Source organism: Cygnus atratus, chromosome 3 (genome assembly GCF_013377495.2).
Source record: "Cygnus atratus isolate AKBS03 ecotype Queensland, Australia chromosome 3, CAtr_DNAZoo_HiC_assembly, whole genome shotgun sequence".
NCBI classification, from domain to species: Eukaryota; Metazoa; Chordata; class Aves; order Anseriformes; family Anatidae; genus Cygnus; species Cygnus atratus.
In genome coordinates this window covers 59,496,819-59,524,778 of record NC_066364.1, presented here as the reverse complement: position 1 = coordinate 59,524,778, position 27,960 = coordinate 59,496,819, and the positions used below count along the sequence as shown (strand labels likewise).

Genomic DNA, 27,960 nt, shown 5'->3' with positions numbered 1-27,960 from the left:
TCAAAGCTGACTTTTGAAAAGATCAGTAATTTTTTTTTGTTCTTTAACAAAAATTTGTTGAGCTACTATGTCTGAGGATATTCTGATGACTAGTACGGATGAACTAAGTAAAATCCATTGCAGCACAGTGTACTGGTCCTTCTTTACATCCCTATGTATTTAAGTAAATTCCTTTGTTTTGGCTGGGGCATTCTATCTTACTGTTATTCCCTCTCTTTGTGATGTCAGAAATGAACTTTCTTAAAATTGTTTTATTTAATGACAGCCACTCACCCTTCAGCATACACATTCTTTGAGGCCGCACCTCGAGTACTGTGTTCAGTTTTGGGCACCTCGCTACAAGAAGGACATGGAGGTGCTCGAGAGAGTCCAGAGAAGGGCAACGAAGCTGGTGAGGGGTCTGGAGAACAAGTCTTATGAGGAGTGGCTGAGGGAGCTGGGGTTGTTTAGCCTGGATAAGAGGAGGCTCAGGGGAGACCTCATCACTCTCTATAGGTACATTAAAGGAGGCTGTAGAGAGGTGGGGGTTGGTCTATTCTCCCACGTGCCTGGTGACAGGACAAGGGGGAATGGGCTAAAGTTGCGCCAGGGGAGGTTTAGGTTGGATATTAGGAAGAACTTCTTTACTGAAAGGGTTGTTAGGCATTGGAATGGGCTGCCCAGGGAAGTGGTTGAGTCACCATCCCTGGAGGTCTTTAAAAGACGTTTAGATGTAGTCCTTAGTGGTATGGTTTAGTGGAGGTCTTGTTAGTGTTAGGACAGAGGTTGGACTAGATGAACTTGAGGTCTCTTCCAACCTAGATGATTATGTGATTCTGTGATTCTGTGATTCTTATGTGATACAGCAATCTTTGTTTGCATCCTTGATGCTACACACTTTTCCACCAAATACTACCTGAAAGCCTGATGTGTCACATGCAGAAAGCTTGTATCCAAATGAGGCTGTGTCCCTAAATTCACTATTTTCTTTTAATTGACTGTGCTGTATGATTTTGGTTTAGTTTAAGTAACACACACAAAATCTCGGAATCAGTAATATTTTGTTTCCTTCATAAGCAACGGAGACAGCTTTGCTTTTTGTTGGGACAGCCCCAGGTGAACACAGAGTCTCACCAAAGACCTGGGAAAGTTCAGAGAGCGTAGGCAGAGCAGGGTGTCTGTGATCTGCGTGGCGTTTCTCTCCTCCTTGACAAAATACATGGTATGAGATTGTGATAAGAGAGGGAAAGAGAGGACCCAGGTGCTCCCGCTGCTTTGGTGCAGGTGGGGTGTGCGAGTCCTCCCACCCATCCTGCCACCAGATCACCTTTCTTTTCCCATTTTGGGGTCTGTGTTTTCCCAGCTTGGGTCTTGCAATTAAGCCATCAGGTTCCCCTCTGCATCTGGGGCAATGTTTGCCTAAGTGACTCAGCTTCATAGTCAGTGCTGGCTCCTGGTTAGACTCAAGAATTGCTTCTTGTCTATTTTTGAATGTTTCCTTTTCTGAAGTCATTTACATCCCCTTTAATATGACAGATGACCTCTTTTGATTTTGTTTAACAAAAACTCTTAGATATCGTAACAATTTCTGGTATTTAGATATTAGCAGCCTGCTTGAAGGGGGAATACCACAAAAATCCAAGTTGATGAGATTACAGATAGCTTCAGAAAGGGAATGAGTGCAGATTCCAAAATGAATTAAAATTGAGATGTTGTGGTACAGTGTATATCTGCTGAAATATGATTTGTATACTGCAGATTGTCTTGTAGTTCCCTACCACTTGTAATTGGTTGTGCTTAGCTCATATCGTTTGTTCTGTAATACTTACATGCTACTCTGTCTTAGGTACTGCAGGGAAGGAGTAACTTAGTGCCTCCTCTGTCCCTCTGTCATTTGCCTATCTTAAAATAACCTGCTGATTTCATACTGATGGAAAATTTGGTTTAAGCCACTGCTATGTCTGTTTTGTTTTTTAGAAGACTAATAGAGGAAGCCTCTTACCTCTCTGAGATACTTGGCAATGTTTTTGCATTTTTGATTTTCAAAGCTGAAATTTGAAAAGGAGCAGCAAACAGGAAGTTACCAGATGAGCTAACACAGAATTTAAGGCTTGTGCAATACAAATTAATCTTTGTTTTTGCTTATATCTTGCCTCATAAAAATGGCTAATGCAAGATAAATATTTATAATCAGTGAGTGAGTGGAGGCACAAATTCTGAGTAGATATACAAACAAATGCATATGGCATTTAGATGAATGAAGTAGATTCATATAATTTTCACTGTTAAAAGCTCAACCGTCTTACAGTAGGCTTTGGTTCTTCAAACTACTTTTGAAATCAAGAGAAGTCCTTGAAGGCAGGATTAAAAGCCAGTGTAGTTCTCTTGCCTTCTTTCCTCAAAGTGCTGTTATTATCTTCAAGTTTGTGATTTAGGAAGTTATTTCTCATATGTTTAGTTGATACTCTTAATTGGGGAGATTGTGAAAGGGATGCATTTAGTCATCTGAGGTATGCTGTAATGTGACAGGCAATCTAAAAGAAAAAATATAATTAATATTAGGGCTTAAGGTAAAGGAATTTATAAATTCACAAGCAGAATATAACACACGGCTCCAAAAGTTCAAAGAAAAAAAAAACAAATACAACTTTAAGTTGTGCTTTAAATATTTTATTTTAAAATCATACATGGCACCTTTTGAGGTCTTATTTCCTTGTTTTGTTTGGTATGCCTGTGGTCTCCTTTCTTTTCTCTGACATGCATGTTAGGTAACTTAACAGAAGGGACTATGAGCAGCACACATTTTTCATTTGTGTCTGAACAGCGCAGGTATCGACATACCATCTTTAACAGCCCTCCTGTGGGCTGCCTCTATTTATTGCTTCCTGCATATGGTTTGACTAATTTCCAGGTTATTGAGGTTGATTTCTCGATTTTCATGTAAGAAACTTAGGACAAGCCTTTAAAAATGCAAAATGATTGGGTTTTTATATTTTTTTTAATACTGATTTACAGCCATGGCTGACTGTGTTTTTTTTTGTTGCAGGCTTAATAGATAACTCTGGTCTGAGGCTATTTTATACTCCGGTTTTAAGGAAATATGATGCTGGGGTTATTGAAGCTGGTCTTTGGGTCAGCCTATTCCACAATATCCCACCGGGCATGCCTGAATTTGTGTCAGAGGGTCACTGCACATTGGAGTGTCTGGAAGAGGTATGTCTCCAGCCTGACACCAGTGGTTTTCATGCTTAGAAATAGTTTAGGACAGCCTCTTTATCGTCTTGGGAAGATTGATAGTTGCTGGTTAAAGACATGAGCAAAGGCATCTGCTACATGCTGCTCTAGGGAATTTTGAATCTTTTTGGATCTGGGTATTTCGGATGCTCGGTATTGAGGTTGCTTTTCTGATACAAGTAATATGGAATGATACTGTGTTTGTGATGATTTAATTCTGTGTTCAATATATAAACATACATTGTTTTCCAAGGCAAAGCTATTGATAGCCTGGAATCACTAACCTAAAAGAAATGTTGAGAGAGACTAATTAAGACCTATGCACATGCAAAAGGCTCCTAATAGTAAAGTGAAAGCCTGAAAAGTGTTCTTAGATGAACCGCAGAAACTAAAGACCTGAGCTGGTTTTGTTGTATGGCCCAAAGTAAAAATTATGCATTCATTAAACACAAGGTTTCATGAAGATAGCTTAAATTTCTCTGCAGATAATGGAAATATTGTCTGAAACCTGAGATTCTCAGATACTCTGTCATTTTTAGAGAAAGGCTGGATCAATGTCTTCTTTGCATGATGTGGATTGAAGGGGCAAATTACATATGGAATTTAGTTTTGTTCTTAGTGGTGTTAAATGTTACATATTATTGTAGCATATTTCAGCTTAAAAACACTGGAGTAATCTATTATTGTGAGGTTTCTGACCTTAAGTCTACACTTGAAAGCTACTGCAATAACAGACTATTTCTATTTCGGGCTTTGAAGAAGAAGTGTTTAGTATATCGAAAGTTTGGATCTGTAGATCTCACTTGGAATGGAAGTGATGTCAAATTTACTGATTTTAAAAAGTTTTTGACCAGGAAAAAAGGTTTTAGATATAAACCTACAATATTTCACTGTCTGTTGACTTGAGGATGGGAAGTAGGACATACTGTAATTACAGCTTCTTAATTTAAAGTGGCACAATACTGATGTCATTCATAGCTGCATAGATCTATCTAAATATTTATTTATTTATTTATAAATAAACATCCACATTCATCAGTATTGGTCAGTAACACTAAAGTAATGTTGAGATTTCAATATAATACATATAAAATTATGGTATATACCCCTCCAAAGGGACCTGGACAAGCTTGAGAAGTGGATCCATGTGAAGCTAATGAGGTTCAGCAAGTCCAAGTGCAAAGTGCTGCACCTGGATCAGGGCAATGCCGGACACAAGTACAGAGTGGGTGGAGAACTCATTGAAAGCATCCTTGCAGAGAAGAACTTGAGGGTTCTGGTAGACAAAAAGCTTGATGTGAGCCAGCAGTGTGTGCTTGCAGCCCCAAAGGCCAACTGCATCCTGGGCTGCATTAAAAAAGGAGTGTCCAGCAGGCTGAGGGAGGTGATTGTCCCCCTCTACTCTGCCCTGATGAGGCCCCACTTGGAGTGCTGCATCCAGGTCTGGAGCCCCCAGCACAAGAATGATGTGGATCTGTTAGAATGGGTCCAGAGGAGGGCCACAAAGATGATCAAGGGGCTGGAGCACTTCTATGAAGAAAGTCTGAGAGAGCTGGGGCTGTTCAGCCTACAGAAGAGAAGGCTTCAGGGTGACCTCAGTGCAGCTTTTCAGCACTTAAAGGGGACTTATAAAAAGAGACTCTTTGCTTAATCAGATAATGACAGTAAAAGGGGGGATGGTTTTAAACTAAAAGAGGGGAGATTTAGATTAGAGGTTAGGAGGAAATTCTTCACTCAGAGGGTGATGAGGCACTGGAAGAAGTTACCCAGGGAGGTTTTAGGTGCCCCATCCCTGGAGGTATTCAAGACCAGGTTAGATTAGGCCCTGGGCAACCTGATCTAGCTGGTGGCATTCCTGCCCATGGCAGGGGGGTTGGAACTAGGTGATCTTTAAGGTCTCTTCCAACCCGAGCCATTCTGTGATCCTATGATGATGATTCTATGAAAAGTCTTAATGTATTGATAACTATTGGCAGTCCAGTTGATTTTCATAAAAACTATGTGGATTAGGAATTAAGACATGGTTTTATTAAAAAGAAGCAAAAAATAAAAATCCCAGCAACTTTTTAATTATAAAACCTTAATTTCACATTCTGATTTGCTTTTGCTCCAGACTGTACTTTGTTGTAAACTGACAGAACATGAACTGCATTTATTAATATATCTTCACTCTGCATTACATTACATTGCACCTAAGCACACTGATAGTGTTGGTTTCCCCTGGCCAGGCTCTAGGTGCTGAGAGACCTAGTGGGATTCACGTGTTTGCAGTACTTCTTCATGCTCATCTTGCTGGCAGAGCTATCCGGATGCGCCACTTCCGCAATGGCGAGGAGCAGAAGCTACTTGCATATGATGATGAGTTTGACTTCAACTTCCAGGAGTTTCAGTATCTGGAAGAAGAAAGAACCATCTTGCCAGTATGACACTCTTAATGTTTTCCCTGAAGTTGTTTAAGAGATCATATACCTAACATTTACTCACACTTAGGATTAATTTCTTTAATGTTTTGGTCATTTTCCCATGAGTGATTAATGCATTAAAGCTTCTGTGTCTTGTAAGTATCCACACAATTCATTACAGAACTGGCTTGGACCATCAGTTCATCTACTGGGTGTTTTTTGGTGTCTACAGTTACTGACTTGAACTTTACCATCATAAATTCTTGAACAGAGTGGATAACAAAATCACAGGTGTGCCTGGTTGTGCCATCTTCGTGAATCCGGCCAGCCGAAGAATGGAAACATTCCCTTGTGGCTTTACTGAGCCGTTGTAACCAAATAGCACATCCTGAGAATTTGTACATGGCAAGTATTCAGCCTTGCAAATGTGTCTGCAAATCAACCAAGTCTTCTATTTGCTTCATATTTTTATTTGTTGTTGGGAATAAAATTCTACACTCCTGTTCTACATGAGGTTTCACTAAGTAAACAAAACCCTTTGGAAGAAGGAATCATGCAATTCTATCTGCTGCTCTTATGATAACGTAATATACTTAAAAAACAAACAAACAAACAATTTTTATATTATAAAGCGTTAAATTAAACCAGTAGCTATTCATGGGTATTTCATGAAAGAAGTCTCTCTCTATATATTTTTGGATGAGTCACTCATTTAAAAATTATTCACCCATCTCTTGTTAGTTCCAGCTGGCATCTGTTTTTGAAGTTTTGGCCTGATGACAGAAAGCTAAGTAGTGCAAAGAGCTGGTTGCTCCAGAACTGACCAGCAGTGCAGATGGCGATGTGCTTGTCCTGGTGCATGTGAACAAGCCCATTACCTCATGGAATTGGTCAGATGCAAAATATCAAACAACTGCATTCTGTTTATGATTTGAACTGAAAAGGCCATTGGAATGGTTGAACTTCATGTATAGTCAGGAGCCCTGTGGTTTGATCTTCTAGGCTTCTCTTCAAGTCCCTTCCTCTCTTATGTCTCTTCTCCCACACTGAGATACTTTGACATTTGTCCTTGAAAGGCAAAAAAAAAATAATAAAATGTTAACTTTAGTTCCTACAGCAAAATCTGGATGTTCAGGTGCAGAATTTAGTCTTTGAAGTCCAACCGCTAGTACTCCACGGAGACTTCAAAGACAAACTGGTGTTACCTCCTCCAGGAAAGAAATGTTGAAGGGTTTAGGAAGAGGGCTGGCAGAAGATGACAGGTTTACAGAGAAAGCCTGTAATACTTTTAGGAATATCCATGCAGATTATAGAGAAGGGCCTCTTAAAATTCAAGAACAAAAGGGAGTAGACAGCAAAAAGACAAAAAGAGATATTTGATAGTATCAGCAACTTAAAAAAGACAGATAGAGTAGAAGCTGGATTTTTTTTTCTTTCTCTGAAATGAGTCTTTTTTGTACCCTTTAATTGCTTTCATCTTATGCAAAATTACTAGCACAACTTTTCATGCATCATTCTGGTATATTTCTGACCACAGTTTAATCAATTAACTAATAATACTAATAATAATATTAAAAAATTTCATCAAAGTTCTTGTTACACTCTCCTGATAGCTCTTCCACATAGCGTATCCTTCTTTCATCTGCGCAGTCCATCTTGTTTTCTTTGTGTACTCGTATCCTCTTCTGAATTTGGACACAAAAGATCTAATCTTGCAAAGGAAAAACTTTTAGTGAATATTCTGCAGCTCCTTATACCAGGAGAGACAGAGTCCTCCCTAGTGCCAACAAGCATTTTCCTGCAGAGGGTGATGAAGTTGTGCCTGTTCATGCTCCTTCAAAAAGCTCAGTCTTCATTTAGCTGGCACAAGGCTGATACACCTTCTTGTGGTAGCCCAGACTACAGTTAGTGCTATCACTGATCTGGCAGTGGAAAAGCCCAAAGGGAAGTAGAAGTTCTCAGCCTTTGAAGGGTAATCTGATTTCTCCAGGGAAGATTAATACAATGGGTTATATGGAAAGAAGGTGGCGATACACAAAAACAAACCAGAGCAAATAAGCCTATGACATCCTTGTGACACATGTAGTTGCCCCAAAATGTCAGATTTTTGAAGTCTGTGTTCTTCAATATTTTTGTTTCCATTTGATTATCATGGTCATTTTGAGATACGTATTTGATTAGGTACAGGGAGCAAAGATATTACCTTTTTATTTAAAAACATTGTAGATATGTTTGTCAAGACAGCAAAAAGTTAATTGCATGTACTTGAGAAGGTAAGTGTTCAGCCTTTCCCATGCATATCTGTCGGTGTAGCTAAGTCTTTGCCTGCCACTCCTCTTCTCCTAGTCTTGGCAGATAAATAGTTGTTATTGTGATGTGGAAAACCTTATTTTCCTGATTTGGCAAGTAATTCTATAGAAGTTGGCAGGATAAATTAGCCTGGGGAGAGATACCCAAATTAGCACTGGAAGGGTTTTGGAACAGGACTCATTTATATACATTGTCCACATATATAATTTTCCTGAAAATAGGCTTCTAACTGAGCACTTCCACTGCAGTTTGAAAAAATAGATCATACTCTTAATAAGGCTCTGTTTAAATCCATGGGGGATCCCTGAGGATATGGGATAATATAAATGCTAATAGCCAAAGTTTTAGCATAGACCAATTACCTAATCCTTTGCTCTTTCAAAAACTCATATCAACTGCTCTGATCCTTTTAAGTTTTTGCTGTCATCCATAGATACCCTAAGCTAGTGCTCATAAACTTCAGAAATGTGAACTTCTTAAATCTTGTATTTCAGGGGGATAATTTAATCACAGAATGTCACTACAGTACTGTGGACCGAATTCGCATGACATGGGTAAGAAAATTTTTATTGGATCAAAACAAGCACACAGAATTTGAGGTGACCATTTTGGGGGACCAAAATCTTTTTCATAAGATGCTATTAAAATGTGTGAGCTTATTTGCTAATTTGCGTGCAGTTACTTATGTATTGTCTTTCATGTCTTAGGTTTTAAGTCATAAGAAATACTATGATCGTAGTCTGATCTCTTGCATATTGCATTCATATGTCTAGTTTATAAAAAGAAGCAGGCCAGAACATAAAAGATCTTGAAAAATGAGACTTCAGTAGCAAAAGGACCAATTTCTTCATAACATATATTAACATGTAAATTGTGCATATTATAATGAATTATTTTTATGAACTTGTTATCCATCTTTCCCTGAAGATGTAATTATGAGTTCTTGCATATTGATTTTCACTTATGCTATGACTAAGATCAGACCACTTGCACCTAAAGTAGGACTGAGGCATGACTAAGATGAGGCAGCTGGGAGCCATGAGCCTTGGTGTGGTACGTTTATCATGTTTTCCAGCAGCTAACTGCTCAAATAAGTACTTTGCATACGTTGGCCAGGAGTTGCAAAGACCCTCCTTGGCAGCTGCTATCCCCAGAGCAGGGCAGAAGTGGGTGCTCTGCCTGCGCGTGCTTGTAGCTACTGCAGCAGCTGGACTGTGCCAGCTGACTGCGAAACCAGGGAGTGAGGCCAAACCTGTTACATGTAGGGACAGGCATAGCTGCAGGCACCTGCCTTTTGCCAGGGGCTGATCCCTCGTCCTCAGGAGGGGCTGGATCCAGATCTCCAGGAGGTGAGATCTGTTTAATAGGGAAGACCTGGTTGGTCGTGACATCCAGAGCATAGGGATAGCTCTTGCTGAATCATCAGTTGCATGTAGGCATATGCAGTAGGTGTATGAATAAACGCAAAATAGAATCATAGAAGCACAGAATATCCTGAGTTGGAAGGGACCCACAAGGATCGTGTGTCGAACTCCTGGCTCTACACAAGACCACCCAAATATCAGACCATGTGTCTGACAGCATTGTCCAAATACTTCTTGAACTCTAGCAGGCTCAGCACTGTGCCCACTCCCCCTGGGGAGCCTGTCCCAGTTCCTGACCACCCTCTGGATGCAGAACCTTTCCCTCACACCCAGCCTGACCCTCCCCTGTCCCAGCTCCATGCCATTCCCTCGGGTCCTGTCGCTGTTCCCAGAGAGCAGAGCTCAGCGCCTGCCCCTCCGCTCCCCTCGTGAGGGAGCTGCAGGCCGCCATGAGGCCTCCCCTCAGCCTGCTCTGCTCTGGGCTGAGCAAACCAAGTGACTTCAGCCATTCCTCATACATCTTCCCTTCTAGACTCTTCACCATCTTCGTAGCCTTCCTTTGGACACATTCTAATAATATTATGTCCTTCTTATATTGTGGTGCCCAAAACTGCACAGAGTACTCTAGGTTAGGGTGTACCAGAGCAGGACAATAACTCCCTTCATCCGGCTAGCAATGCTGTGCCTGATGCACCCAGGACATTGTTGGCCCTTTTGTCTGTCAGGACACACCGGTGACTCAGATTCAACTTGCCATTGACCAAAACCTCCAGATCCCTTTCTGTGAGGCTGCTCTCCAGCCTCTCATTCTTCAGTCTGTACGTATAGCCAGGGTTGCCCCTTCCCAGGTGCAGAATCTGGCACTTGTTCTTGTTAAAATTCATATTGTTGGTGATTGCCTAGTTCTCTAATTTGTCAACATCTCTCTGCAGTGCCTTTCTACACTCAATAGAGTCAACAGCTCCTCCCAATTTAGTGTCATCTGCAAACTTACTCAGTATACCTTCAAGTCCTGCATCCAAGTCATTTATGAAAACAATAAAGAAATCTGACCCCAAAATGGAGCCTTGGGGAAGCCCACTAGTTTTGTGACCACCAGCCTGATGTAACCCCATTTACTATAACCCTTTGAGCCCGACCAGTCAGCCAATTGTTCACCCATTGTATTAGGTTTTTGTTTATCTGTATACTAGACATTTTGTCCAAATATAGAGAATCAAGTCCTTTCAGTTTTTGTTGTGCCAGCTGTATCTTAATTGAGTGAAATATGCATAGAAACAATGAAACATATTTAAAAAAGGTGTATGTTGAAACACACTAGTGTGCTTCCCTAGTAAAGCACTCTTCAAAAAGAAGGTGTCCTGTAGTAAATCTATGGTCTGTGGTCTTAGCTTACTTTTGGGTGGTAAGTTAACTGAATATTGTAATTTTAATTGGTATGACACTTCACAAACTGGTGCATAACAGCATGTAGCAAGGCAGTGAAATAAATATTTCTGAAGGTGCACAGGTTGGAATGTTGATAGGAAAAGAGAATTTCATAAAGCCTTGCATGGAGTTTTAAGAATTTCAGTTAAACAGAATACCTCAAAATGTATGCAAAGAGTTTGCTGATCCTTGTATCCTTGTGCAGAATTAAATCAGCTGCTTTCTGTTTGTTACTGATGTTTACTAGTGAAAAGCAAGCAGTTGGAGTTTAATTATTCAATCCTGTCATACTTCAGGGTCAAGTCCAGGTAGTCCTATTTTCCTGTGTGGTGATTACACTAGCTCTTGTGCCCTGCTTCATGAATTTATGAGATCTGTGGGAACAGTCCCACAAATCTGTTTTACTAGATAAAATATAACGATATAAATATAAAAACCATAACTATATAATATAAATATAACTACATAACTATATAATACATAACTCTTTTTCTTTCTTACTCTATCAAAATATGTAGTCTATATAGAAACATATTACATCCCTTCCTCCGTTTTACTAGGCAAAGCTCATTTGATTTTCTGTTAAAAAGACTAATTATCTTACTAGATTTTTCCTAAATTGGCTCCATTTTGAAGACATCTTTCTGAAACGTGGTACATATAAGAACTGTGGAAACAACCAAAAGTAAATCTGAACTTCTCAGATCATACTCTTCAACGTAACTGGAGGCTTATTTTATTGATAGGTGTTCCTTCTGACATTTTTTAAGCTCAGGAGCTGTTGTTTGAGCTTGCAGTGTATTTTGAAATTAATTACGTAAAAACTTCTTTTTATTTGATAACCTAATGTGAAAGGTAAACCTGTTGTATCGGGCTTCCTGATACACATTTCATTAACATATAAATGCTAATCAGTGTTTCTACCTGTGGAATTCTAATGCTATCTTGATTAAAAGAAAAATCCCATTTTCAGGGTGGTCTGAGCACCAGGAATGAAATGTGCCTGTCATATCTGCTCTATTACCCACGAATCAACCTCACGCGGTGTGCAAGTATTCCAGACATCATGGAGCAACTCCAGTTCATTGGTGTTAAGGAAATCTATAGACCAGTCAGGCAAGTAAAATGTTTATGAATATGTACAGCACCTCTATCTCTGTCTGTTGCTTTAATCTGTAGTCTTACAGGGTCATTTTTATACAACCCTTATTTCTTTCTGATAGTGCAATGTGTTGCAAGATCACTCATGCCACCTCATTTTGGTGAACAACCTGTGCAACTACTTATTTCTCCTGCCAAATTGTTTTATTGTTTTGTGTCTTTTTTTTTTTTAATTGAAAAGCAATTTCTTCTGTTAAACATTTTTTCTTACAGCAGTTACCCCACCAACAACCATCAAAAAACAAACAAAAATCTTTCTATCAATGTCATATCAGTGTTTCAAAAGTATCAGTTTAGCAAAACATATCAGTGTTTCAATGACAGAAATAAAGGATATATAGATACTTTTGAAAAAGTAGGACTTTGGGAGCATGAGAGTTGAATTAGCCTGTGTAGATCTGTTGTCATTAATTCTGCTGCAGCTGATCAATGCAACCAAGAGGAGAATTGATACTAGAACTGTTTCTCACATCTGGAGCTCAGTGCTGTTTCAGTGACGCTGACAAGAATGCACAAAATGGGAAGAAGTTGTAAATTAGAAAAAAATGGAGGGGAGAGAATATTAAATCATTCATAGTAAAAGATAAAATTGTAGATAAGCACCATGATGGGGAGATGGAGCTTTGGAAGAATAAGTCAGAAAATGATATACAAAGTGAGTAGAGAAAAATGGAGAATAAGTGGTAGGAATCTAGCCAAGAGGAAGAAAAGAGTATTTTGGTTAGCTGTTGACTGCAGAAGCTTGCACTTCTGTGCAAAAACACTGTCTGCTGAGACTTTGATTCCTGCTTTTCAGGGAAACAGGTCACTGCACATTTTTGAGAGGTAAACAGGACTGTGTCAGAAAGAAACTCCCCTACCATCAATTTTTCTTCCTTACAGAAATAACCTACAAAATGCTGAACATTGGCATGCTGCTCAGCTTGAAAGGGGTAATATTCCGTTGTAGGTTCTGACTACTTCAGTGGGCCACAAATATTCAATATCCCCTCCGTAAATGGTGTGGGTGGGAGGGTACCGTTACTATTTAGGCAACTCTGGATCTGTAATGAACATCATGAAGGTCCATGCAATTCATCTGGCATCTGGCTGCTGACCTGTGAGTTTGCAGGGGGTGTAGCACAGGGAGGAAGGTTAAACCAGGTGTTGCAATTCATTCATTAAGTCAGCAGAACTCTTGCTGGCCTTCATCATGAAGGCCTAGGCAAAAACACGTCTCGCACTGAGTTGTTAGATCTAACTTTTCTGCCCTTCTTATTTCACTAGGTTGACCTGCACAATGATATTGCTCACTGTGAGCAATTGTGATCTCCAGAATCTAACAAAAAATTTAGACTTTTGTAGGAGATGGGAAGAAGCCTACTATGAACAGGATATATGTGTGTGAAGATATAAAAATCAATGAATAGCATATTTTTTCAGATATTAAATGTTCCTTACAATGCCCAAAATGAAAGCATCTCAGTAGAGGATCAGCAGTGGAAGTGATTGCAAACATAGTGTGGGAATAGTCTGAAACGGACAGTTCCCAAATGAATGAAATACAGAAAAATAAATATAAAACTCTTACTGCAAAGTAATTTGATGTACAGACTTACTGGTCTTAGTTCTGAAGTTTACACCCAAGACTGAAGAGTCTGAAAAAGTCAGAATTCAGTCAATGTCTACTTCAGTTTTAATGATATTTCTACTTACAATCCTTTTTAATACAGGGAGATCAGTTTCTAAATCAGTCCTAGCTAAAAGAGTCTTTCTGAGGTTATAAAGAAAATATTCTAACAATTGTATGCTCTCTTGAGTGCTCATTCATGATAACTGTACTTCAGAAAAAAATGCACATTTGGCCTGGGGAAATAAAGATGTTTTGAATAGAGTAAGTATGCAGACTGTCTGCTGCAAATGGAAGAGTAATTAGAAGAAGAGATTATTAATGCCTCTAGTATTTATGACCTAATCCACAATTCTTGTTTCATTAAACTTTGTCAGCCTAAGGATATGTGACCTGATACTCATCTCTCTTGTGTCAGTTTTACACTGGAATTGCTTCACTGACTGCTTTAAAATCTCTCTTGACTTACACATGAAGGCAGCTGGAGGCAGGATCAAGGCACTGGTGGCTCACTTTAAAACTCCTTTTCTTCCTCAGCCTGGTGGCCCAGACAGTGGTATAAATCATGAGAAGTTGAGATTAAAGTGATTGGGCTACAATAGTGTAAAATAGGTGTCTGATTAAAATTATGTCCTCCGTGCCTATATATTGAGTGGAGCTGAACTTTGGCATAGGCAGCCCATTAACCAAAGCAAATGGGAGACAGCATACTGCAAGATAACACAGGTCCATCAGTTTTAAAAAGATAACATGCTTCAGCATGTTTTTAAACTAATAATTAGGTTAGTTAAAGTTTTAGCCACTTTATTTTTTTGCACAAAGCTTACATAACTTTCTGCTTTTAAAAACTTGTCACACTCACCATGGTGTTTTCCATTTGTTCCAGCAGAGTCAAGACAAAGCAAGAAAAATGGAAAAGGTTTTATTTACTTAAAAAAAAAATCTTCATTATTATATTTGAGTTTTCTCTACTAAATGAAAGACAAAGACATTCCTTCCCTTCCCACATCTCAGGATGGTGGTAGGGAAATGGACTGACCCGACTTGTTCAGGGAGAGTTTTGCCAAATGTTGGTGAATTTTCAGCCCTCTTAGAGCAATGCAGCAGCTCTCTATCCCAACCTTTGCCAAAAGTTCTCTTGCAGCCAGGGCACTGGGACATGCCAAAAGACAACGTCCAGAACACTGGTTACTGTCATTTGATCTTTTGGCACTGTTGCCAACCTAGCACCCTCGTGCTCAGATGAAGTTTGACTTGTTATCTGAGTTACAACCAGAGCTTGGCAGAGCAATCTGGAAGCAGCTTCCTAATGGCAAACATTTCTTTAAAACAGTCTGTCAAGCTTAGTAGAGAGTGTGACTTTTTTTTTTCTTTTTTTTTTTTTTTTCCTCGGTGGTGGGATTACAATAGAAGATCTGTTTTGGATAGCCTGTGTATTCAGTTTGTAGATGAGAACAGCAATGTAATTCTTAACTTAAAATCCTTCATTTTTAAAAGCATATGGTGGCAAGTTCTAAACTGATGACAAACTTTCATAGGTCTGTTAGTGACACTGTGTCAAGTTTCACTAGGAGAGAATTTAGGTGAGAATGTGAATTATGTATACATATATATATTAATAGTGCTTTGTTTTCCTGAGTAAATTCTCCCAAAGCTTTCCCTTATCAGTTCCAACTTGATGACATTTATCTATTTTTTTTTTAATTCTTTGTATTTATTTTTCTTCAGGACTTGGCCTTTTATTATCAAGAGTCCTAAGCAATACAAAAATCTGTCATTTATGGACGCAATGAACAAGTTCAAGTGGTCCAGATCAGAGGGTCTCTCCTACAATGAGCTTGTGCTTAAACTACCAGTGAATGTGAGATGTTCAAAAACAGATAATGCAGAATGGTCGGTAAGTCTATTCCTATCAAGTTTTCTAAGTCTTAAAAAGGAGGCTACAATGCTATGAAACAAATGAGATTTACCATGCTTGATTGAGTATGAATAAGTACCTGGTTTCAGACTCTTTACATGGCCATTGAAGACCTGCAATAACAAATGATGAGAATGCTTTATCAATGCTTTCATGTAACTCAAGTTCTAGAAGTGTTTAAAAAGAATAGAAAAGCTGGAGCTTTGGTCAAGATTTGGGTTCAGTGATAGGAATATGGACTTCTCCACTGTGCCTAGGACTCAGATGAAAGAGTAACCATATGTATCCAGGTTAGGCGACCAAGTTAGAAAGCTAGTTTTCATTGGCTCCCTCTATTGTCAGGGTCTTATGTTAGGGCATTGCAATTGAGGATTTGAAATTCCTGAATCAGATTTCTTCTCTGAATCACTTTGTAGGGGAAGGCATATTGGCTGCATAAGGAAGCCTCAAGAATCCAACTTCTTAACTCTTAAACCACCTAGAGCTATATGAACAGTCTTCCAATATCTCTTACTTTTATGTTGATCTTGTGTCTTAGAGATGTCTATAGTAGTGGACCAGTGCATTAGCACTCTCTCTTTTTTGTGCACCTTTGGAAGATTTTAACTTCTTGATGAGAAAATGTAAGATAAAAATAATTACTCAGTAGGTTATTATTTAATCTAAATGTCAGTAGACACTACAGACCTTCTGTGAAAAGTACTCATTGACTACATGTGATTGACTACATGTGATGATAATACATATGACTATTCACTGTTTTTGGTTAAGCTTCTTGACCTTTGCAACTGCTAGCTAGTAGCAATCGCTTAGCTACTCTTTCACTGATTATTTGTCAAAGGACAAGTTAAGAAGATGGAAAACGTGGAAATTTTATCAGAAGGGGGCAGGCGTCTATTTTTTAAGCAGTTTGCTTTCTGGAAAATGCTGTTCCCCTTTATCTTACAGGATGAAGGAACAATACTTACGACTTAAAGAACATATTCAAAGAGCGAGTTAACTGGAAATGAGAGTGTTTAGTTCTTCCTTTTTATTATTAGTTTCCTATTTCAAATGACTTGGGCATATTCTTCAAAGATACGATTAGGACTCTTTCCTTTTCCTTCTCTTATTAGTAATATTATGTGTAATTGGCCATCCTCAACAAAATCAAGAACAGATTTAACCTGAATGTCCAAACAATCAGTGAATTGTTACAAGAAGGAAAAATTTGAAGTGGAGGAATTAATTTGATAAGATCTTCATCCTGCTGAAGGGATGGCTTCCTGATCAGTTTTAGCTTTGTGTTGTATTTGCTAAGAATAAATCCATATTTAGATTATTTTTTTTTTCTGCAGTGAAGAATAATTGCAACATGGAAAAACAAGCACATACTGTACAGGTGGCCATTCAAACTTTCAAAAATGCTTGTGCCCAGGGGCTCTCTTTTCACAGAACTTCTTTTCTTCAACATAAACCTGTCAGTGTTTCCTTTAATTCAAGAGTTAAACCATGTAAGTAGGGAGTACATTTAGAAATGCATTACTAAGTGGTGTACCCAAATCTCCCTCATTTCATGTCAAAGCCAGGAGAGGCAAGTAGGTATGCAACCTCCATAAAAAATTGCACTGAATTCTAAGGGAAGCATAAAAATGCTAAATATATAGAAATATGACACTACTCTAGGTGGCCCTGGTTCAGCAGGGGGGTTGGACCACATGACCTCCACAGCTCCCTTCCAGCCTCAACCATTCTGTGGAACATGTGTGCACAATTAACTGGCTTCTACATGCAAGTATAAGCCTTGTATGTACCAATGAATGCTTTCAATTGTCATCCAATATACCAAAAGCACTGTAATGCTGTAATCTTCCATTTTCACCTTCCAGAAAGATGAAAACAAAGACAAAACCAACCAAACAGTCCCACAAACCAAAACAAGGTCATACGAATCAACAAACAAAAGCCTGGCCTTGCTTTATAGGAGAGGATGCCACTGTGTGCAATTGTTCCCAAGCTGAGAACAATGGATCTGCACACTGGATGATCATTTGACGTGCAATATATTAATATTTTTACTGAGTTTGATGTCTCCACAGTAAGAGTCACAACCGCAATACAAAGCTAACAATAGAGTCTCATGCAATTTGCTAACTAGTTAGAGAGCAAAATAGATTTCTAATCTTATATGATGAAACTGTTTTATTTTATTTTAATTGCAGTTCCAGGGCATGACGGCTTTACCCCCTGAAATAGAGAGGCCATACAAGACAGAACAAGTAATATGCAGCTCATCTTCCTGTTTAAGTTGCAGTTTATTCGTCGCCCTGTTGTTTGTTGTACATATCACAGCCAGCACAATAGGAAACATCGGACCCTTTGTACAATAATTTTTATTCATTTGTGTTCTGTATGCCATGCAAGTTCTGATGTGTTTGCACTGTTGCTATTGTAGATTTATTTTTTTACATATTAATAAACTAAATTCGCTAGTTCAAAATAAAATGTGTACTTCCTCTGAGATCTGTGGTTTATCTGGTTTTCAATGTAAAGTATGTATAAAACACAGTAGGTACACCATCACGTTGCGTATTGAAATCTTTTCACATACCATTTTGTTACACTTTGTCCTGGTTCTTCACATGGTGTTTTCAAAACCAACTATGTATATGGGTAAAATTAATAAACTAAAAGCAACTTAGTTAACCACATGCAGCCTGGAGTGTGCTATATTATTTTGTCTTGGTTCTTGACATCTGCAGGTTATGAAGTCATTGCTGCAAGGACAAGTCTTGCAAACATGTATTTGGGCATGTCTGACACCTGCAGTGAAGCCACAGGAAGGGTTCATTCACGGAGGGCATTTCTAGAAGCAACACATTGCTAATCGGTCTCTCCTCCCAAGAGAAGGGCGCACTACAGGTGTGAAGGGGCAGAACCCCAAACCTCCCCATGATGATTCCTGTACAAGGAATCCTTGACTTGGTAGGGATTTCTCTCCCCGTTTCTTCTCTCTTCATGTCTTCCTTAGTCCCTGACAATTCAACACGTTTCTTTTGTCTTAAGGTATGGGTAGGCCAAATAAAGCTTTGGTGAGGGCTAGGCACACCTTTGCTGTATTCCACACAGATAGCAGCAGTGATGAAGATCAATTTCACAGCCAAGCTCTGGCATGCACAGGGAACCTGTGTACAAGCCTGCCAGCAGCTATTGGTAGCACACGCTGAGAATTACAATATGCCAAACTGTTGATTAAGAGGTTATTTTTGTGTCCCGTGTGTATGACTTTTTATTTATTTAGTTAGTTATGTGTAAATCCATATCTTCTTTACTCAGATGGTGTTTGGCAGGGAAGATTCCCTAAAGATTCCTAATTTGTTGCTCCCCAATGAAATTACAGAACACAGTGGAAAAGGACTTGGACCATTCAAAAAAACTTATTTCTATAGCCACTCTGTAGCTACAGTTCACTATAATTTTCTGCAGTGCTGCATAAACTTTACTGGAGTGTGGCTGTAAAAATCAATTGTTTTGGATGTTGACTGCTGTAACACCTGCACTAAAACTAATCTGTGTAAATGGGCATTTTATGTTACTGAGTACTCTTGTGCAGTGTGGTGAATCCAGAGTAGATCAAGAACCTGATTTGGCCGAGTTGAACCAGTTCTCTGGGTCACTGGTTGTTAAACACAAGTACTTGCATTTGTTTGTGAAGTTACACCTCTTAACGAGAGCAGGCTGTTCTGATGCAAAGAGTTGTCACATCAGAAGGAAACTAAGGAGAGGATTTGGAAACTGTCTTCTTTGCATTTGAGATGTGAGAAAGAAAGCATCATAGAGCTGGCAAGGCTACTTTGTGGATAGCCAAAATGACAATTTGTGTGATAATCTACACAGAGAAAAGGCATTGAAGACACTAATGCCTCAAGGAGAAATGTGGGAATTAATCAATGCTAGATTAAATTTCTAGGAGCTATAACAATCTCATTATGAAATGTGTGCATAAAGGAAGTTTAAAATCAGCTGTGAACACATAGGTTCACAGGGCCCACTAAATCCTCCTGATGCCACAGCCTGCACTTGGAGTAAGAGAGTAACTCCCACCAAATCCTGGGGAATTTCTTTGCCACTGTTGGGCAGATGCTTCCTCTAGATGTATCTGGACAATGTTATTTTCTGCTATCCCTCCTATTGGTACAGGATAAGGGAAGGAAAAAGTGTATACAGATATTTTTTTTCATATCAAAACCTGAAGTTTCAATAAAGAATTGTAACTGCTTAATTGTAACTGCTTAAATGTCTCCTTTCTGCCAGCAGAAGAATTGTGCTTTTCTGTTTTGTGTTCCTGAATATAAATGGTTGAAAAACAAAAACCAAACAATGGTGATGGTGAATTATAGGCACAAAAATCTTCTGATTATTGGTACAGCTCTTTTCTGAACATAAAAACCTAGGTCATCCTCCAGCTAAGTTATCACGGAGTCCAGTGAGCACCACTGACATTTGAACAACTTCTTGCCAGGGACTAAGATGGAAGATAACAGAGGAATAAGTGAGAAAAGAGCATGCGTGTTAGACTGCGGAGCCCTTTTGAATGCAATGTGGTCTCTCAGGTATTTACTAGTAGACATGCGGGATACTGGCACCAATCTTATGCAGACTTGGTTTGTAATTAAGATAAAGCAGATCTAGGGTTCTTTTCCATTTACTTGGCTGTTCTCTGATTTGAAGCTGTTTCTTATCTAAGGGGATTTCCTTTCCATGGGCACCCATCCTAATAGCAAGAGAACAGATGGGTATTTGTTGTTGACATCCAGTGTGCCACGAGATGATGTAAAGCAATGCTGGCTCAGAAAGGACGTCTGTGAGAGATAACTGCCAGTGTATCTGGAAGATCTGCCTTATGCACTAATGGCTCTTTTTTGCATAACCTGCAACTGTTTTATAACTTACAGAGGAACAGAAAGGAAAATTTTGCTTCACAAGTAAATAAAAATATAGACATGTTGATACAGTTCTGGGATACTTCCAGCTGAAGGATCCAAAACAAATTTAAGCACATTATATTATGAAAGAAACTTTGAACAAGAAAATAAATGAAATCTGAAAGTCTAAAATTGTCTAGAATTCAAAGCAAGGATAAAGGTGAGAAGCGCTACAAGCTAATGTCATGCCACTGGAAAAAAAAAAATAAAACAGGTGGTGCAAAAAATTACTAAGTCACACTGCACATAAATAAGCTCTCAGGCACAGATTTCTGTGGTTTTCTTTCAATATTGAACTATGCTAAAGCATATACTCTTGAATTCTCTGGTTACCCAAAGTTTTCATGATAGTTATATTGATGACAGCCAGCATAGCTTCACCAAGGGCAGATCATGCCTGACAAATCCGGTGGCCTACTATGATGGGGTTACAGCATTGGTGGCTAGAGGAAGAGCAACTGCTCCATCCCTGGAACTGTTCAAGGCCAGGTTGGATGGGGCTTTGAGCAGCCTGGTCTAGTGGGAGGTGTCTCTTGAGGTTGCTTCCAATCCAAACCATTCCATGACTCTGTGATTCTATGATAGTTAGAAGTAAATACAGAAAATAAAAATAATAATAAAAAAAAGCACAAAACAAGTAAATGTAATACCTCCCTGTAAAAATTTTGCCACTCAAAGCTTTTCGGTGTGAAGAAATGTATTAAGAGTTTCTAGTGAGAAGCTAAATATATGAATATTGTAGCAGGATAGAAGTTGCATTCTGGTACAGCGCTGAAAGTCTCATTCTCCTTAAATCAGATTTCCCACACAATGGGCCAGTTGCCTGCCACCTGTATGCTATCTACCTGTCTAATTGCCTGTCTATCCTATTTATACTATTTAGTTCGATTTGGTATTTATATTTATTCATTATGGAGCTTCCACTTTATGAGTATATGGCTCTCTTCAAATATTCACATTATCTGAACGAACAACCATTTGTGACTTTGCATGTTTATCATAAAACCACGGTTCAGGAATACTGAGAAGGGAGCATCTGTAGTTTACGTAGCTCTTTGGTTTACCCCTAAAAGGAAGAGCATGTCCTCTGCAGGTCCCACGCACGACCCCACACCTGCCCACTGGTGCTTGGAGCACAGCGACCTCTAAGCTGGGTGTGAGTGACGACTGATGGAAGTGCCAGAAGTAGAGCCATGACCAGCTGGTGGGACTGCAACTGTGCTGGGATTGCATCTTGCCACTGGGGAGGTCTGGCTGAGTAACCAGCCTGGCTGATTAAATGGAGGGGCTGTATAGCCACATTATCCCAGATGCTGAAGAGGCACAAATTAAATAAACAAAACCTAGCAGAAACACTGGCTTCATTCTCCCCTTTCTTCTCTTCATGCAGAATGGGACTATTTTTAGACCAATTAGTCCTTCTGTCACTTTGAAGAATTTCCACTCCTTTTGCCCTGTGCCTCCCACTGAATCTTTTTGGAACATTTATGTCTCCCTTGAAAGAGAGAGAAAGCAAATTCGTCCTTAACTTTTTAGCATAGAGGGAAGTTGAAAGAAAATGACAGCTGTGACACGAAGACCTCTTCTGGGCTGCTTCCTCCATCCCCACAGAGGTTTCCCTGGGCTGTAGGGACCCCCAGGAGCATCAGGTCTCCCAGAGACCAGCATCCCATGGGCACACTGAGCCTGTCGCAGGCTGATCAAAGTAGTGGGGGCAGCTGTGAGTTTTCCCTTTCTTCAGCCCCTGCCAAGTGCTTGTGGTACAGGTGATCCCACCAGCTGCCTGCATGGCAGCCCCATGTGGACAGACAGACAGTCTGTCCCCAGAAAACCAGACACACCAACCAAGGGGTGGAGGGAAGGGTGGAGAGAACCAGTGACCATGATGCAGGGCTCACTGACTCCCATGCCTAGTAAAGCTGTTGTGCTAAGTTATTTTAGTCAAGTCACTGCTGTTCATAACATGCTTAGGAACAGGCTTGTCATTTTATGGACATAGGCACCCTAACCAACCAACTGACCAACGAAAACTGGCTTCAAACACAATTTTTAACTCTCCTTTCTCAGCTCTCTTCTTAGTATTGAGTCTTTGGGCCTGAAGGGATGGAGGTCTTGGCCTGCAACCTTGGGGACCTGCAGCCAGCCACCTGCTCTGCTTGCCCTAGGATGCCAAGGCATAAAACACTGAGGATCAGAGCTTTCCAAAGCATTTACATATTGGTGACTGTCTTGGGCTGTAGGAACTCACTGCTTGTAAATATTTCAGAAAAAAAAAAAACAAAACACACGCCATGTATCATCTACTTGTACCTTTTTACAGGGAGGTATTACATTTTTCATGCTTTTACTTTTTTCATGCTTCTTTTCAGTAACTCATGGATCTCCCAATGTATACTCAATATCCTTTCCTCCATAATGGTATGCTTGGAAACATTATTTACTATATTTACTTCTAACTATCATAGAATCATAGAATCATAGAATGGTTTGGATTGGAAGCAACCTCAAAGATCACTTGGTTCCCCCTCTGCCATGGGCAGGGACACCTCCCACCAGACCAGGTTGCTCAAAGCCCCATCCAGCCTGGCCTTGAGCACTGCCAGGGATGGGGCATCCACAGCTTCTCTGGGCAGCCTGTGCCAGGGCCTCACCACCCTCTAAGTGATGTATTTCTTCCTTATATCTAATCTAAACCTACCCTCTTTTACTTTAAAGCACACATTACTCCTTGTCCTATCACTGCACTCCCCGGCAAGGAGTCCCTCCCCAGCTTTCCTGCAGGCCCCCTTTAGGCACTGGAAGGCCTCTATACGATCTCCCTGGAGCCTTCTCTTCAGGCTGAACAACCCCAACTCTTTCAGCCTGCCTTCAGATGTGGTTCTTCCTACCATGCACTTGGTTTATATTATATGCACAGATTTCAATATTGAAAAGCATTTTCAGTTACACTGCAAATTTTTAACGGCTACAAATATGTTTGTTAAATTTGTGGTTGCTTCTCCTATTCATCCTGCTCTTCTTCAATGTAAGATAATATGAGCATTACCAATGTGAGGCAATGCTCATGGAGGACTGTATTCTTCTGTATGGTGTGTCAGTGCCAACGTTAAATGATGAAAAGTGATTTTTAAATGCCATCATTAACAATAATTGTTCTAAATTCTGCTTTGCCCTGGTTTATGTAACTGTAGGAAGCAGAAGAGAATGGCAACTCCTGCTTCCAGTTCCTAAGCTAAATCTGACTACTTTCAAGACTATCTGTAAAAACGTTCAAGACTACATGTACCACAGCTGTAAAAATATACAAGGGAACATGAAGTTTTTCCCAGACAACTGTGGTGAGTGAACCATTCCCATTCCCTCAGGCAAATTTTGTTTGCTCCACGCCCTGCCTTTCCAGTGTTTGCTGCAGTGATGATGACCTCGTTTATCACTTTGGTGATGACTTCTTTGCTGGCTGTGCACTGGGAAGCTCAGCGGCTGTGCTGCTTTTTGTCCCTTGGCCATGGTGAGCAGGTTTGGAACTGACCAGGGCCACCAGGTTTTTCATGGCTGCCCTTCAAGTTTCCTTGGGTCTCCCTGCAACTGACAAGGAGTAGGTGAAATATGTTTCCTTGTTTTTAAAATATGCTCACAAAATTTGGTAGCAATGCATCTTGCTATATGACAGGAACTCTGAACTGAAGAAACCATGTAGTTGGATTGCATATATAACATGAATTTTAAATATGCATGACAGCTGAAAGTAAAGGGCCAAATAAAGTCTGAATTTTTAACTGAAAAGGAGGGTAGTTGCTCTGATATAGAGAAAATGTTTGGTATACTCTAAATACCTGTATTAGAAGCAAAATCTTCATTTTAACATACTTTGGATGTTTCACAATTAGGAATGATGATGAATGATGCAGAGGTGGATGATTAAATGCTTGTTGAAGTGTTCTTTTAAAAGCACTAAGATCAAAACTATATTGTTGATTTTTTAAAGAGGTTCTGTTGAATTAAATAGGCATCTTTTTAGTCAAAAGCAAAGAAAACCCTAAAAATGTAAATAAATGACTTCAGAAAGAAGGCTGGTACGCTGGGAGTTTATAAGTGATAATGTTACAGTCTCAGATGGCAGCAACTGCCTTACCACCACCTCCCAGAATAAAATCATTGTGCAATTCCTTGCTTACTTGACTGGGAGAGTCCAGGACAGACAGAGCAGGGCTTGTGTTAGCTAGGACAGGCAGCAGCTTTCATCTCCCAGGCTTATTAGAATTAAACTGCTGCCATTTATTTTTATTTGAATCAAACTATTTCTATTATCGTTTGATTATTAAGTTCATGTCCAGATTATATTGCAGAAATCAACTTTTCTTATGTCATAGGTAGCTTATAGACAGCTACCTAAATGGATCCATACTGCAGCAGTTCTTAGCTCGATGAGCATGCTTCTGGGGAGAGTGTTGCTTTGATCTTGATCAATTTAGGATTATCTTGGACTATCACAGTCTTTTAATCACTGAAGATACAGAACATGCATTAGGACATTTTTCATTCAAGTTATATATTTTCTCTTGTATTTTAAGCCTCAGCTGATTTTATAAAGTTTGTTTTGAGTGGTGGGCAGGGGGGTGGGGGAGGCTGTTCCTATTGTCATGATAAAGTTAACAGCCCCTTTCCCACAGCTATCATGCATTCCTACATACTGTTGATATTACCTCGGATATGTCACAGCTCCTTAAATGATGCCAAGTGTTATTCCCTCCTCCTACCTTCAAGCTAGCTGAAGCCTCTGGTTGCTCATTGTAACAGAGGAGGCCAGTGCAGAACACGGGTCCTCCTGGAGGGACAACTCTCCCCTGACAGTATTTAATGTCAAGGAACATTTTGCACACTCATACTAAAAAAGTTATGTACTTTAAGCAGATGCCTTTTCACAATTGCCACCTACTTTGTATGCAGAAGACCCATGTAACATTGAATTTGGGGCACCAAGTCTGACCAAGGACAACACAGTGCGATTTCACTAACAAAAGGGTTTAACTGTAGCATTGATGTGAGCCCTGAGAGACAGAAAACTCTTACTGTAAAACACAAACAGATTTTATAACTACTCCTTGAGATTCAGAGAGTTACTGGCAAAGTAAATTGCCTTTTGTGAGACAGCGCTCTCCTTTTCTATTTATGTCTCCCATGGGTTACATATATATCACCTTGTAACTGCTTTCAGCTTCTTCCATCCTAGTGAGCAAGAAAACATCTGGAAGCTGAATGTGGTTCTCTTAGTAATTAACCACCAAGCAGACTCATTGCAGGTAGTTTATGATTCCCTTATAAAATTTTGCCAAAGCAAAAATATTACTCTGCCTTCTGATTTTATAGGCCTGGACAAGCATTTCCTCAGCACATTGTCATTATTTAATCATGATTTAACTTCCCTGTTTGCAGTTATTTTAAAGAAGTGTAACTATTTTTCACTGGAAAAGGAAACTCACTCTTGAAAGGAAACCTGACTAAATCCAAGCTGCTGACTCCTTCCCCTGCCCTTACTAAGGAATCAGATAATAAAAAGTTCTTACAGCTTGACACAATGCTGTAAAGAGTATAGTTTTACGAAGGATCAAGGATAATGTGACAATCTCAAATGGCTTTCAGTTTTATTTAAGCATAGATTATCAGCGCAAGAGAAAATGCATTAAAAATACTTACATCATCATGGCAAATAGCATTTCTAAGGATCTCATGTTGGTTTTACTGAAAATGTCTGCTCCCATGTCTAGAAGAGATGTCATGACGTATATTTTTCTTTTTGACTGGTCATTTTAAGATTGTATGATTGGTTGTCATCAGAGAATGTCTTAAGGTATTAAAGTGGGATAGGATTTAAAAACTTGTTCATAACCTGTCCAAAACCTTGCAAGGCATTTCTGGGGACTACAGCAATCTTCTATAAATATCTATGTCTTTTAGACATCATATCACAAGTTTGCTATATGCTGTGAATGCCATAAAAGCTGCTGAAGTATTGGCCATTATTTGTGGCATCATGCAACAAAACTGGGAGAAACTTTTTCCAGATTGTTCATCTCTGGGGAGAATGTAATTGAAATGCTGAACCTGGACACATTTTTAGACTTGACATGCTGGATTCACTGCTGATATAAGGTGCTAAGAATCCATTATAGAGCTATACGAGTCTACCTCATCCTTCAGCAGCAGAGGATTTGGACCTTCAAGGCTGGCAAGATAATGAAAAGCAGGTCAGAAAGTTGAGAAGGGCACCACAGGAACCAGACAACAAGGGAAATTTTTAAAGATATATGTCCAGATGAACATACCTCTAAAGGGTAACACTTTTTAGCTAGGATGGGGAAGAAGCCTTTCTGATCATGAAAGCTGTCCAACTGATTGTTTACCTCCTATGTGAAGTCCTGAGGGTTTTATTGTCTGTGAAATATAATCTTTGAGTTGTTTACTTTACGGAACATTCCTGTACCGGCAGGAGATAGTCTGGTAACCGGGTAAGAACCTTCCCTTGTAAATAGAAAGACAAAATATGCCTTTCCCAAGTACCTCTTTTTTTTTTCTTTTTTCTTTTTTTTTGTATATGCATTTTTTCATGCACCATATTTATTACCAAAACTCCATTAAAGAACCTGTTTACCAAAATTAATACTCAGAATTTTTTTTCTGCTCCCTCCCCCCACTTTAACGCAGATTCATAGAGTGTCTGTCTGCATATTTGTTTTAAAAAGTGTTTGTTTCACATTGGAACTGGTTAGAAATTTTGGAAATTGCAAGCTGGGGAAAACATTTCATAATGGAAAAACATTTTTAAAAATCATTAGTCAGCCTCAAACCCAGAATGGACAGTAAAATTGATCCTCCTATATAGTGTTCTCTCCAAAATGTCACTTTCGTTGAGAATAACTCTTCTAACGTATTTCACCCAAAGTAGCAGTTTCAAATTCTGTATTAACAGGAAAAGTAAAATTTATTTGCCTGTAATCAGTACTCGCTGGACTGGAAGTTAACCTCATATATTTGGGCTTAGTTCCCATCTATATTCCTACTGCAATTTCCTTTCTCTGATTTCCATTCCATTCCATTTCCATTCCTATTCTGTGGCCCTAGATAGATTTTTCCTATTCCTCTACCCCCTCATCAGGTGTGACACAAGAACCATCTTCTTCTTTTTAGTGCTAAGATTTTTCCATTTTGTTCAACGCCTGAGAAGAAAAGCCACATTCTTTACTCTGCTTGGCTATTTTGCTTGTTTAGCCCTGCTTACTACCACAACGTGGGTGCTTCTCTACCTGTGCAGCTGGGTAGCAGCAGAAGAGGAACTTTAAAGGGCTGAATCCTGGACTTGGTAACACGTAACTGCCACATTCCCCATGTTGTGCTGTGGGTCTTCCTCCCTACACGCACCTGCTCACCTTTAAGCTATGTGTGGCTCATATACCCAGGCAGGAGAAATGGACTTGCCAAGCACACAGGCAGATGCCATGCTTGTAAAACACAAGCTTCTTCATGTCTCTTTTTGCTCCTACATCAGCTATTACTTGGTACACCACTTAGTTTGCGAAGGATGGCGGGCACTTTA

At 39.5% G+C, this 27,960-nt stretch overlaps 1 protein-coding gene across 1 annotated transcript in view; it reads left to right on the top strand.

Moving 5' to 3' along the window:
• The window catches only part of MOXD1 (monooxygenase DBH like 1), a 55,466-nt gene extending 35,802 nt beyond the window's left edge, over positions 1 to 19,664 (top strand). The window contains exons 7-12 of the mRNA XM_035538535.2: positions 3,026 to 3,192; positions 5,442 to 5,633; positions 8,420 to 8,479; positions 11,691 to 11,833; positions 15,216 to 15,384; positions 17,607 to 19,664. Of these exons, the coding sequence (XP_035394428.1) occupies positions 3,026 to 3,192; positions 5,442 to 5,633; positions 8,420 to 8,479; positions 11,691 to 11,833; positions 15,216 to 15,384; positions 17,607 to 17,774 (899 nt within the window). The 3' untranslated portion in view covers positions 17,775 to 19,664. The remainder of the gene's footprint in view (positions 1 to 3,025; positions 3,193 to 5,441; positions 5,634 to 8,419; positions 8,480 to 11,690; positions 11,834 to 15,215; positions 15,385 to 17,606) is intronic.
• Positions 19,665 to 27,960: the final 8,296 nt, after the last annotated feature.